The sequence below is a fragment of the Oncorhynchus clarkii genome, chromosome 27 (assembly GCF_045791955.1).
Source record: "Oncorhynchus clarkii lewisi isolate Uvic-CL-2024 chromosome 27, UVic_Ocla_1.0, whole genome shotgun sequence".
Lineage (NCBI taxonomy): Eukaryota > Metazoa > Chordata > Actinopteri > Salmoniformes > Salmonidae > Oncorhynchus > Oncorhynchus clarkii.
In genome coordinates, this window is record NC_092173.1 from 11,644,838 (window position 1) to 11,658,233 (window position 13,396).

A 13,396-nucleotide genomic window follows, 5' to 3' on the forward strand; every position below is an offset into this window, starting at 1 on the left:
ATTTCCTAATAATTCTAATTCTTATTTTCAATGACAGCCCAGGAACAGGGGGTTAACTGCCTGTTCAGGGGCAGAACAACAGATTTGTATCTTTTCAGCTTGGGGGTTTGAGCTTGCAACCTTCCGGTTACTAGTCCAACGCTCTAACCACTAGGCTACCCTGCTGCCCCCATAAAAGGCAAACTAGAATGCTATTTGGCCCTGAACAGAGAGTACACAGTGGCAGAATACCTGACAACTGTGACTGATCCAAACTTAAGGAAAGCTTTGTCATTGCACAGACTCAGTGAGCATAGCCCTGCTATTGAGAAGGCTGCCGTAGGCAGACCTGGCTCTCAAGAGAAGACAGGCTATGTGCACACTGCCCACAAAATGAGGTGGAAACTGAGCTGCACTTCCTAACCACCTGCCCAATGTATGACCATATTAGAGACACATATTTCCCTCAGATTACACAGATCCACAAAGAATTTGAAAACAAATCCGATTTTGATAAACTCCCATGTCTACCGGGGTGAAATACCACAGTGTGCCATCACAGCAGCAAGATTTGTGACCAGTTGCCACAATAAACGACCAACAAGTGAAGAACAAACACCATTGTAAATACAACCCATATTTATGCTTATTTATTTTCCCTTTTGTACTTTAATCATTTGTACATCGTTGCAACACTGTACATAATATGACATTTGTAATGTTTTTATTGTCTTTTTGAACTTCTGTGAGTGTAATGTTTACTGTTCATTTTATTGTTTATTTCACTTTTGTATATTATGTACTTCACTTGCTTTGGCAATGTTAACATATTGTAATGACCCTTGGTATATAAGTGCAGATATCGATTCTGCCGCTTGAGCATGCTTTTGGGGCACAGTCGATAGCACGCTGGACTTCGGGCTATAAGGTCGAGGGTTCGAGGCCTGCTCCCTGCCTGTTTCATTACAATATGTTTCCCATGCCAATAAAGCCCCTTGAATTGAATTGAACTGAATTGAGAGAGATGCGGAGGAGTGAGACCTACGAAGGGGGTTGAGTGGGGCCATATATGCCATATATGGGCACACCATCGACTCTGCCTTGCTATTGGCTGTGGGCCTTGTGCAGCTGCCTGTCAACAAGATGGCCTTCCTCTCCACCGATGTTCCGACTCCGATTATTTTGGTTGTTCAGAGAACATACCGTAAAGGTCAGCCTGTGTCAGCTCTGAAAAGGTAGCCAGATGAACGAGGAAGAGTGTGAAACAGGATCAGTATAGATAGGTTGTGTACAATTGAAAAACGGACAGTAGGCTTCGATATTAACATTAGGTTGATACTCTGCAGCCAGATAGCTAGCTAATTTACGTGGACAAGTAAAAGATAACCCGAGTCACCTGCACCCCTATCCTTGCTCAATCTGATTCATCGGTCGGTTGTTGAGTGGAAAACAGGCCTACGACCGTCGGGGGGGGGGGGGGGGCTTGCTAGTAACGTTACTGTCATCAGCACTGTTGCCGGTCAAGTGCTTGCGGATCTACAGGTAAGATGACGGAAACATGAATTACTTCACTTTAGCGAAGCTTAGCTGTATTTAAATTCGGGTCAAAGCTAGTCAACGTCGTTAGCCAGCAACACACAATATGGGTTCCATTGCAATTTTGTTTGGCTAGTCAGCACACAACGTTACACCCCTTAATGCAGTTGTCTAACTCGTTTTATTTTCGTCAAAGACGATCTGTTGGTGCCTATCAGTTAGCCGCGCCTTGGCGAGTGTTTGTAACATCAATGTAACAACGAGATTGTTGTTGGCCTTTTGGGCTATAACGCGCTAGCTAACTTAGCCTAGTTAGATAGACAGCCAACGTTAACTTTTTAACGTTAAGCTAAACTAGCAGCTAAGAAATGAAGTTGGTTAGCGAACGTTACCTAGCTAACATGAGTGTTTAACGTTACCTCTTTGGCCTGCACATCATATAGTTGCTAGTTAGCATAAGTGATTATCAGAACTAACCTAACGTAAGCACACATTAGTTAGCTAGTTAACCAACTTGGTTTATTAATATGGACCTCGGGGGTGAACTTAGTTAACGTTACTGTAGTTGTAAGAATAGTTCAACCACACAGGCTGGATTTCTGTTTCGTCCTGTTCCTAGCTAGATTGCGCAATTCTTGTAAAATTGTCATTTTTGCACATTTCAACTGACAATTTGATCAGCGTTAGACAACTGAATGAACACCAATGAGCATGTCAATAATTAGTCCTTGGTTAATCATGGTTACCCATGCTGACCACCTGTAAGTTACAACCTAATGGAAATGTGCCTTTCAATTCTGAAGGCGCTTTGTTTATAGCTAGAGTCCATGTCACCTGTACTTCCTCAGTGCAGTACCGTTTCTGTCTATTTTGTTTTTTCAGCTTCTTGATTTAGCATTGGCTAGGTGACCACGTTTTCCAAACACTGTTAAATATCTACTCTGAATTAAGATTCAACAATGTCTGCAGAAACAATGAGGTGTCAGCTATGACACCTTGATATATTTTGGTTATTGAAAAATATATTTTGGTTATTAAACTACAGTATGTAAAGTTGATTTAGAATTGCGTTAACAGAATTTCATCATAGGTCCCTGATCTGTCCTACACATAAATACATGCATCATTATGGATATTAAGGTGTTGTATCCTAAATAGGCACACAAATGTAGAAATATGCATATTTGGGTATTATTCTACACACTGGCTATTTTAATGAGACCAAATTTGGTTGGACTGGGCCAAATCTGAACCAGTCACTGATGTCTGTTTCCACATTTGCCCTCAGAACAGCCTCAATTCGCCAGGGCATGGACTCTACAAGGTGTCAAGTGTCAAGTGTTCCACATGGATGCTGGCCAATGTTTCCCACAGTTGGCTGGATGTTCTTTGAGTGGTGGACCATTTTCAATGCACGCAGGGAACTGTTGAGTTTGAAAAACCCAGCAGCGTTGCAGTTCTTGACACAAACCTGTGCGCCTGGCACCTACTTCCATAGCCCTTTCAAAGGCACTTAAATATTTTAGTAGTTCAGCACAGTACATTAGTGTACTCTAGTGTGCTTTACTGTGTACTGAACTGAACTCTATTCTACTCTGCTGTACTGAAGTATACTGTACTCAACTTTTTGTGTTGTGCTCTGAAAAACTTGTGAAACATAGTCTGGACCAATCATGGATGTCTATTTGTGCTATAAAAAAAAGGCCGGTCTGGACCGGACCAAAAATGAATAATCTGTGGGCGTTAATCTTTTCTCAAAGACAAAATCAGTAATCAAACTACAGGATGAGCACCTTTGTTGTTGGTGAGCTGGTATCTGTTATTCAACTGAGAACTAGGCCTATACATCTTTATTTTGGTTCTTTAGAATCAGAAGTATTGAAATGGAAAGCCTTTGGCATGAAGATGCCAAAAATATTCAATAGTTAAGTTCCAGGGAACATCCATTGATGATCCTGCTTGGTTCAGCCTAAAATCCTCTCAGAATAGCCTGTGTATCAGTTTTGTAATGACAGGGTTTGTATTCCAATGTTTACAGATAAACAACAATTCACCATTTTGGCAACCACTGTCCTGGCCCTTACAACCAACACTATTTGAGTAAGGGGGTGGATGATGAACTCTTGGTTGAAGCCAAATGGTGGAAAGAAAAAACTGATGAGCTATAGTTTAAAAGGAGTGCATCGATATCCATTGCAGTTCAATGCAGTTCTGTTCACTACCAGAGAAGCACAGCTGACAGACCAAACACTTCTATAGCCAACTTGTCTGCCTGACCTTCTCTTGACGAAGGCACTCTGGGTTCATTTTATCGGGGATGGGTGGAGTCCATTGTTCTTGTAGACGAGCATCATCAGCCTCACCTGCTGCCCGGGCTACTGCTGTATTGTCTCTGCAGGCGCAGCCAAGGCGAGCGCCATTTATCACCTCCCTGCATTGTCCACCATTCCCAAAGCCTCTGAGAGGGAGTATAGCGCTAGAGGTGAATGAGGGGCCTGTCTGAATTATCTGAGGACAGCCTGGAATTGGAAGAAGAAAAATGTGTTTTTTGTTTGTTTGAAAGGTCCTTCCCTGTTTACTGTGCCTAAGTTGTCTTTTCAATATGACATTTTCTCTGTAATAGGAATGGTGTAGTGCTGAACATTCCTTCAATGCCTGAGACTATTCTAACAGTGGTATTTTAGTGGGCGCAATGTTTTCGAATGCTCCAGATAGAAACTCAAGTTTTAGAATTGACATTTTATTCTGTGGCTGTCATGTGGCCAATTGACAACTGTTTTGTGTCTATACATTCCCTGGTTAATCTGGAGCATTGTGTTATGATGTTGAGCCTGCTGAATATCCTCCAACAGAAAGCCTCTGGATTGTTTGAGCGAGGTCATGATGGAGGAATGAATCCTCCTGCATTGGTGTGTGTGTAGTTCAGAGGTCGGACAACTTGGGGAGCCAGTGAGAGACGAGCCTCTGGCGCGCCACTCAGCGATTTCTGTACTGCTGCTGGGCATGGACAGGATTTGGTGGATTATGCAAAAAGATTAAAACCAGCCTTAATTTGCAGGAATTGTTTAAAATGAGAAATGAAAACGGCATTATCATTTACAGAGGTTTTATCATCTGTCGGAATTAATTCTTCATGGATACAGGTTGTCGGCAACATCAGGGCCATGTTTTGGCCCGTGGATATCATTCGAATACAATGAATGGACTTCTCGTCTCATGTCCTCATATTTTATGTGGACTTTCTCGTAAATTCAGGCTACTCATTACCTGATATTAAGCCAGTATAGATGTCTTTAAACATCTTGTATATGATGGGTCTCCTTGCAGAGTTCAGCTTTGTTTAACACCTGGTATGGAGACAAGTGTAAAATAGTTAGCCTATAGGCTACTAGGCCTGTCATTAGTACTGCATGCCATCTATTTCCATCGTAGCATTTTACTATCACCTGTTCATCGGCCACCTTATTTCCTAATTAAATTACAGGGTAAACCGTCAAATAGCCTATTAATTGACAACGAAGACTACAGCATGGATTAAAGCTACTGACTCTGGATGACTGGTAGTGGACTCTTTCCCCCGCCCTCTTCCATCTTTCCATCTTCTGAAGCACTGTTGGCTGGCTGGCTCTGAATAATAGATACTGGTCAATGGAGGGAATCTGACTAGAGCCATTCAATCATGCACTGGCTGCCACTCACTGCCTCTCTCTCACTGCTTCAGGAAGTGCCTGTTTTAGTCACAAAGATGGACTGACGCTCACTGTCCCTGTTACGCCATCCAATCTTTTTATCGGTGGGGTGGTGGCCCAGGGATGTACTTCATACAGAGAGTAATCTGCAGGCTCTTAGCTGGAGCTGTGTGATTATAAAGCCCTTAACCAGCCCAGGAGTAGTTCTGGCCTCTGACGCACACACACAAACAGCCTGGGTAGCAGACTAGTCAGACATTCCTATTCAGCTGAAGGTACACATTTCATATTATCATGCTTACAACTGGCGACAAGTATAGATAGGCTAGATATCGGCCTATGTTTTCCTGGTAAGAGTCGAGAAAATTAGGTGTTATACTAGTGCTGTCTGTCTCAACTTGTTTGGGATCACAGGATGGAAAGAGTGGGGCTTGTTCAGTCTTTTTACTATTTTTTTTTTTTAATACAGTTGAAGTTGGACGTTTACATACACCTTAGCCAAATACATTTAAACAGTTTTTCACAATTTCTGACATTTAATCCTAGTAAAAATTCCCTTTCTTAGGTCAGTTAGGATCACCACTTTATTTTAATAATGTGAAATGTCAGAATAATAGTGGAGAGAATTATTTCAGCTTTGATTTCTTTCATCACATTCCCAGTGGGTCAGAAGTTTACATACACTCAATTAGTATTTGGTAGCATTGATTTTAAATGGTTTAACTTGGGTCAAACGTTTCGAGTAGCCTTCCACAAGCTTCCCACAATAAATTGGGTGAATTTTGGACCATTCTTCCTGACGGAGCTGGTGTAACTGAGTCAGGTTTTTAGGCCTCCTTGCTCTTACATACTTTTTCAGTTCTGCCCACAAATGTTCTATAGGATTGAGGTCAGGGCTTTGTGATGGCCACTCCAATACCTTGACTTTGTTGTCCCTAAGCCATTTTGCCACAACTTTGGAAGTATGCTTGGGGTCATTGTCCATTTGGAAGACCCATATGCGACCAAGCTTTAACTTCCTGACTGATGTCTTGTTGTTGCTTCAATATATCCACATAATTTTCCTACCTCATTATGCCCTCTATTTTGTGAAGTGCACCAGTCCCTCCTGCAGCAAAGCACCCCCACAACATGATGCTGCCACCCCCATGCTTCACAGATGGGATGGTGTTCTTCGGCTTGCAAGCATCCCCCTTTTTCTTCCAAACATAACGGTGGTCATTATGGCCAAACAGTTCTATCTTTGTTTCATCAGATCAGAGGATCTTTGTCCCCATGTGCAGTTGCAAACTGTAGTCTGGCTTTTTTATGGCGGTTTTGGCTTCTTCCTTGCTGAGCAGCCTTTCAGGTTATGTTGATATAGGACTCCTTTTACTGTGGATATAGATACTTTTGTACCTGGTTCCTCCAGCATCTTCACAAGGTCCTTTTGCTTTTGTTCTGGGATTGATTTGCATTTTTTGCAGAAGTACGTTCATCTCTAGAAGACACAACGCGTCTCCTTCCTGAGCAGTATGACGGCTCATTGAACAAGCATGGGAAGTAGTGTTTAAACCCTTTACAATGAAGATATGTGACGTTATTTGGATTTTTACGAATTATCTTTGAAAGACAGGGTCCTGAAAAAGGGAAGTTTGTTTTGTGCGCCTATGCAAACTCAGCAAAACCATCATTGCTGTGTTCCAATGGCACATTGTGTTAACTAATCCAAGTTTTTATCATTTTTAAAAAGGCTAATTGAGCATTAGAAAACCATTTTGCAATTATGTTAGCACAGCTGAAAACTGTTCTGTTTAAAGAAGCAATAAAACTGGCCTTTAGACCAGTTGAGTATCTGGAGCATCAGCATTTGTGGGTTAAATTACAGGCTCAAACAAAATGGCCAGAAACAAATAACTTTCTTCTGAAACTCATCAGTCTATTCTTGTTCTGAGAAATGAAGGCTATTCCATGTGAGAAATTGCCAAGAAACTGAGAATCTCTTACAACGCTGTGTACTACTCCCTTCACAGAACAGCGCAAACTGCCTTCATTGTCTAATTGCTGCAAATAAATCACTACTAAAAGACACCATTTAAGAAGAAGAGACTTGCTTGGGCCAAGAAACAGGAGCAATGGACATTAGACCGGTGGAAATTTGTCTTTTGGTCTGGAGTCCAAATTGAAGATTTCTGGTTCCAAACGCTGTGTCTTTCTGAGATGCGGTGTGGGTGAATGGATGATCTCTGCATGTGGCGGTGCTTTACTGGTGAAACTGTTGGTGGTTTATTTTGAATTCAAGGCTCACTTAACCAGCATGGCTACCACAGCATTCTGCAGCGATACGCCAGCCCATCTAGTTTGCACTTAGTCCCACTATCATTTGTTTTTGAAAACCTTCAAGGCGAGAGAATTTAGTCAGGATGGTGGAGCGGTCTAAGGCGCATCGTTCAGTTCGCAGTCTCCCATGGAGGCGTGGGTTCATATCCCACTTCTGACAGTCATTTAACAAGCATTTCACTACACTCGCATTAACATCTGCTAACCATGTGTATGTGACAAATAACATTTGATTTGACCCAACACACCTCCAGGCTGTGTAAGGGCTATTTTACAAAGGAGAGTGATGGAGTGCAGCATCAGATGACCTGGCCTCCACAATCCCTCGACCTCAACTAAATTGAGATGGTTTAGGATGAGTGAAGAAAAGCAGCCAAGTGCTCAGCATATGTTGGAAAAGCATTCCAGGTGAAGCTGGTTGAGAGAATGCCAAGAGTGTGCAAAGCTGTCATCAAGGCAAAGGGTGGCTATTTGAAGAATCTCAAATGTATATAATATTTTTGATTTGTTTAACACTTTCTTTGGTTACTACATGATTCCATATGTGTTATTTCATAGTTTGATGTCTTTGCTATTATTCTACAATGATGAAAAAGGTAAAAATAAAGAAATCTTGTGAGTAGGTGTTCTAAAACCTTTGACCGGTAGTCTGTATATAAACATTCTAAAACCTTTGACCGATAGTCTGTATATAAACAGTACCAAAGGTTTTGGAATGTTTATATACAGACTACCGGTCAGTCAATTTTTATGCGCTTCAGCACTCGGCGGTCCCGTTCTGTGAGCTTGTGTGGCCTACCACTTCGCGGCTGAGCCGTTGTTGCTCCTAGACGTTTCCATTTCCCAATAACAGCTCTAGCAAGGCAGATATTTTTTTGAAAAGGTGGCATCATATGACGGTGCCACGTTGAAAGTCACTGAGCTCTTCATGAAGGCCCTGTGTATGTGTAGACACCTCTAACCTCTTCACATTAGTGGATTTGGCCTTTTCAGCCACACCCATTGCTGATATAGATATATATCACGTGCACTGTGACTTGGTTTCTGAACTGCCTAGAAGCTGATTTGCCTATCATTTGCTGTGCTCTTGCTGTAATGAATGGCTAGAAGGTGAAATTTGATCCAGTGAAAGTCTCACCTTCCATAGCGGTTGCTTCTGAATCAGCATGTCTCACAAATATTTTTGTTCACTTTTAAACGTTATGTTTTTGACAGGGTCGTCATACGGAGACTAGGGTGTATTTTACAGATGAGCCCTACATGCATCAGACACATAAAATATACGAAATTACAAAACCATATTAACAGACACCATCAGAGGTCTAAATGTCTTGAAACAGTCTTGCGCCACTTGTTCCTCTTAAGCCCCCAGTGCCACATTTTTGGCATGGTAACATGTAATGGCACGGGCACCCTGCGTAAACGCTTTTCCTGCAGGCCGAGGCCAAGGTCCTTTACTCTCTCAACATCAACTCCACTACTCTCCCCTTCTAAAAATAGGTTAGGCATATGCCTTCCTTGCTTCCTATTAGGCAGGTCCTCTTTGAAGCGTCAGGATGGGGATCCATTTTCCTCCCCTCATCCCCTCCTTTATATCTCCTTTCATCTGCCCCAGACAACACAAGTCCCTGAAATGGAAGCCTTTAATTAGATTGAAAACCTTCAAGGCGAGAGAATTTATATTACAGTGAGCGTATGTAATGACTAATTGAATTTAGCTGTTGAGGCTGTCTGAAAGCATGAGTCTTCCTGACTTGTGCACTGTGACCTTTTGTTTCTGAACCGCCAAGAGGCTAGGAGCTGATTTGCCTGTCATTTGCTGTGCTCTTGCTGTATTGAATGGCTAGGAGTTGAAATAACCTTCCATAGTGGTGGCTTCTGAATCAGCATGTCACAATTAGATGAGGTCATTTTAGGGACTTAATACTAATGCAACATGTAGAATGCATGGGAAGAAAGTCTCCCTCAAATTACATTTTTAGAAGATGTGTAATGAATACAATTTGATGAAATCTAGCCCCCGGCTAGATGACCTATGATGGTGAATATTGTAATACTGCTCCTGTAATAAAACTGCTCTCTCTCCCTTCAGATTGTATGCCCTCTTCCTGTGACGGTGCCTGCTGTCTCGCACAGAGAGAATGAGTAACGTGGTGCACAGCAGATGCCCAGCCTAGACGCCGCCGATATGCTTCCCTCCGGCCCGTGATGGACCGAGACACCTTCTCCCACATCCGACTGTGGTGCCCACGCCCCTTTGGCACCTACTCCCAGAACAAGCCCAGAGGTACAGGGGGCAGTGGGGCAGCCCCCTTCCTCTGCAAGGCTGACACTGCGGGGCGCACGTCGCTGGAGGTCGGGGGAAGCGTGGATGGCCAGGAGGAGGAGGAGGATGCCGGCTCCGAGAACAGTCCCCCAGACGCCGACCCGGCCTCGGCACTGCAGGCTCCCTCCACCCCTCCCGGCGCCACTCAGATGGAGGATGGGAGGGTGCTGCTGGACACCTGGTACGTCATCAAGCCGGGCAACACCAAGGAGAAGATTGCCTTCTTCGTGGCCCACCAGTTCAGTGGGGTGGGCCTGCCTCGACCCAGCGCCATAAAGGTGAAAGGGAACTGGGCCACGGACTGCACTAAGGCCAAGCGTAGGCGGCGCTGCTCCTCCTATGACCCCCCCGCCCGGGCCCAGACCAACATTATCCCCGCCACCCCGCCCCCAGAAGCCTCCACCCCAGAGGCCATCCCGGGAGTGAGCGAGCCTGACCTGCTGTCCGTTGCTGAGATGGTGGCCCTGGTAGAGCAGCGTACAGCCATGGCCTTGCAGGGCATGGTGACCCAGGAACAGACTGCCACAGAACACCCCGGACACACGCTCCTGCAGGGCACAGTCTCCGACCCCAGCCCCATGGTGTTCCTGTCAGAGAGCCCTGACCCCCCACGCGGTGTCCTGGAGGAGGAGCAGCAGGAGTCGTGGCGTGTGGCTAAGGCCATAGCCCACTTTGAGTCCCAACATCAGCTCCTGGAGAACAACACACTGAGGCCCGTGTCGGGCCTGGACTCCCCCAGGGAGAGGGAGCGGAGCGGGGACTCTGGGCCCACCCACGGCCGAGGTGAAGTGAGGATTGCCTTCCGGGTATCCAGCCTAGATCCTGGCTCACAGTCAGAGCCCGCAGGCCGGCCCCGCTGCATGTTCATGAGCTGTGGGGGAGGAGGGGGCCAGGCGGGGGCCCGAGCCAACGAGAAGATCACCTGTGATCTTTACCAGCTGGTCAGCCCCACGTCACGGGACCCCAGCCTCCTGCTGTCCGGCTCTCCAAAAGCTGACCCCCATGGGGAGAGCCATACAGACCGGCCAGCCTCCAGCAGCCCGGACCCCAGCCTGGAGCTCGGCTCTGGGGAGAAGAAGTCTGTGGCCCGGGAGAGGGTGACTGGCTTCCACGTAGAGGTGGTTGTCACGGGTGCTGTAGACCAATGTGTGTTCTATGGCAAGGACAGCACAGAGAATGTGCAAGAGGAGACAGTGTGTTTCGCCATGCCCAGTGGGGTCAGCCCTGCCGACGGCTCAGAGGACCCCCCTCCAGGCCAGCTGTTCTTCCTGCAGCCCCAGAGAGGGTCTGACGAGGACAGTGGCACCGGCAGCAGCAGTGGAATGTGCTCTTTGGACTGCACCAATAACAACAATCCTGCTGGGGATGCTGCTGACCGGCCGGACTCCCCCCTGGCCGGCGTGGAGGACTGCTCGGACCCCTCTCTGTGCCGTCTCTACCGCCACGTCTCTCACGACTTCCTGGAGATCCGCTTCCAGATCCAGCGGCTGCTGGAGCCTCGTCAGTACATGCTGCTACTGCCCGACCACATCATGGTCAACATCTTCAGCTACCTGCCCACCCGCTCGCTGGCCGCCCTCAAGTGCACCTGCTACGACTTCAAGGTTCTGATTGAGATGTACGGTGTGCCTGCCACCGACTCGCGCTGGAACCAGGACCCGCTGTACCGCGACGACCCCTGCAAGCAGTGCAAGCGGCAGTACGAACGGGGCGACGTGTCTCTCTGTCGCTGGCACCCCAAACCTTACCACCACGACCTGCCTTATGGACGCTCCTATTGGATGTGCTGCCGGCGCACGGACAAGGACACACCAGGCTGCCGTGTGGGGCTGCATGATAACAACTGGGTACTGCAGCCCTGCGAGCTGGTGCAGACCCGCGCTAAGAGGGAGGACGGGAGGTAAAGGGGCCCTCCCCAGCACCCCTCTTACTCCCTCTAGACCCCACTGCCCCCTGGTGCTAAACTAAAGACCAGGGTTGGGGGTTCTCTCCTGTGTTGTCAGCTCTCTCTCTGCTCGTTATCACCTTGTTCTGAGTTCTTAGCAGTTGACTAGCTCCCTACTCGGATGTTAGTACATGTGAAAACTGGACTCATGATGAGTGGGCCCAATTTGGTGGTATGGTGCTGCATGGGGACTGATGCTCAACGTTTCTGCCTATTGGTCAACTGACAGTCGTGTCCTAGCCATGCTGTCAATGCTAGAGCTGACCTCAACTTTACTGACCAGAGGGCCAGCCACTGAAAGTTTAAAGGTCCAATGCAGCTGTTTTTATCTCAATATCAAATCATTTCTAGGTAACAATTAGGTACCTTACTGTAATTGTGTTCAATTAAACTGGTCAAAATGAAACAAAAATATAATCTTGGTAAAGAGCAATTTCTCAAGCAACAATTTTTGATAGGATTGTATGGGACTGTTCTGCTCGGGAGGGGAAAACTAGCTGTTATTGGCAGAGAGGTTTAGAACTCTTTCTTATTGGTCTGTTAACAAATTTACTACCCGTTGTCACCGGGCAGGCCAAAATCCATCCCACGAAAATGGGCTGAAATTTCAGACTGTGTTTTTAAACCGCTCTTGCACTAAAAGGGCATTTTCACAATTGCACAGTATAATTGCAACCGCATATTGTGAAAATGTATGTAAAACAGTCCAATCACATTTGACTGCACTGGGCCTTTTAATGAATGAGACTAACAATGTGGGGCAAGAGAGGGCAATTTGATGTCACTTTGTACGAGTTTTGACTGCTTGTTATCAATTATTTTAGTTTTTTGGTGTGTGAGCGAATGTTTGCTGTTATTTCCTGTTTTTTTTTAGGACTGTTCTCCCTCCACCTCTTATTTTTTTAGCCCCTCCCCACTAACCCCCAGTCCCAACCTGCTAGTCGGCAGAGGGCAGTCTTTGCCAAAGCCGTCGTTTGCGTCAATGCGGGTGAAAAGAAACACGGACCATAGAGCTCTCTACACCAGCTTCCAGCCTTAACCACACTGGTCCTGCTCACAATCCCTACATCTGCAAAACCTTGACAAATACAGTATAGAGAACTTTGTTCACTTGACCCCTCTGACTGGGTAGGGGAGGCCACTGTAGGTTTCAGTTGTACAATGCTAATGGGAATGTGCTTCTCAAATAAACAGAAATGATTAAAACTGGAATTTGACCCTTGACATTTCCTTCTGCATGATGACCTGTGTTGGTAACATGTTTATTTTGATAGAGAAGTTGCTACAGGGTGGAAAACAGTCCTCAGGGGCCAGATTGTTGTTCTTCTTTTTCTCCATCTCTAGCAAACACAGCTGATTTAATCAAATTGCATTCTAAACTGAAGATCATGATTAGGTGATTATTGGAGTCAGGTGTACTAGCTGGGGCAAAACTTACACCAATCAGGCCCCGGGGGACTGAAATTGCCCACCCCTGGTGTAGGGGTTTTTGAACATGTATTGATTTACTTTTGCAAACCATTTGTCCTCCACGTGACTAGTTGACGCTTGATATATGCAATGGCCACTAGAGGGGAGAGATGTGCTAATGTTCAGGTTTAG

The 13,396-nt window shown here is 45.7% G+C and overlaps 1 protein-coding gene across 1 annotated transcript; it reads left to right on the top strand.

Moving 5' to 3' along the window:
• The first annotated feature begins 1,093 nt into the window (after positions 1-1,093).
• LOC139385452 (F-box only protein 46-like) lies at positions 1,094-13,006 on the top strand. Its single transcript, XM_071130507.1, has 2 exons — positions 1,094-1,521; positions 9,616-13,006. Exon 2 carries the CDS (start codon positions 9,732-9,734, stop codon positions 11,751-11,753), a length of 2,022 nt encoding a protein of 673 aa, XP_070986608.1. The 5' UTR covers positions 1,094-1,521; positions 9,616-9,731; the 3' UTR covers positions 11,754-13,006.
• Positions 13,007-13,396: the final 390 nt, after the last annotated feature.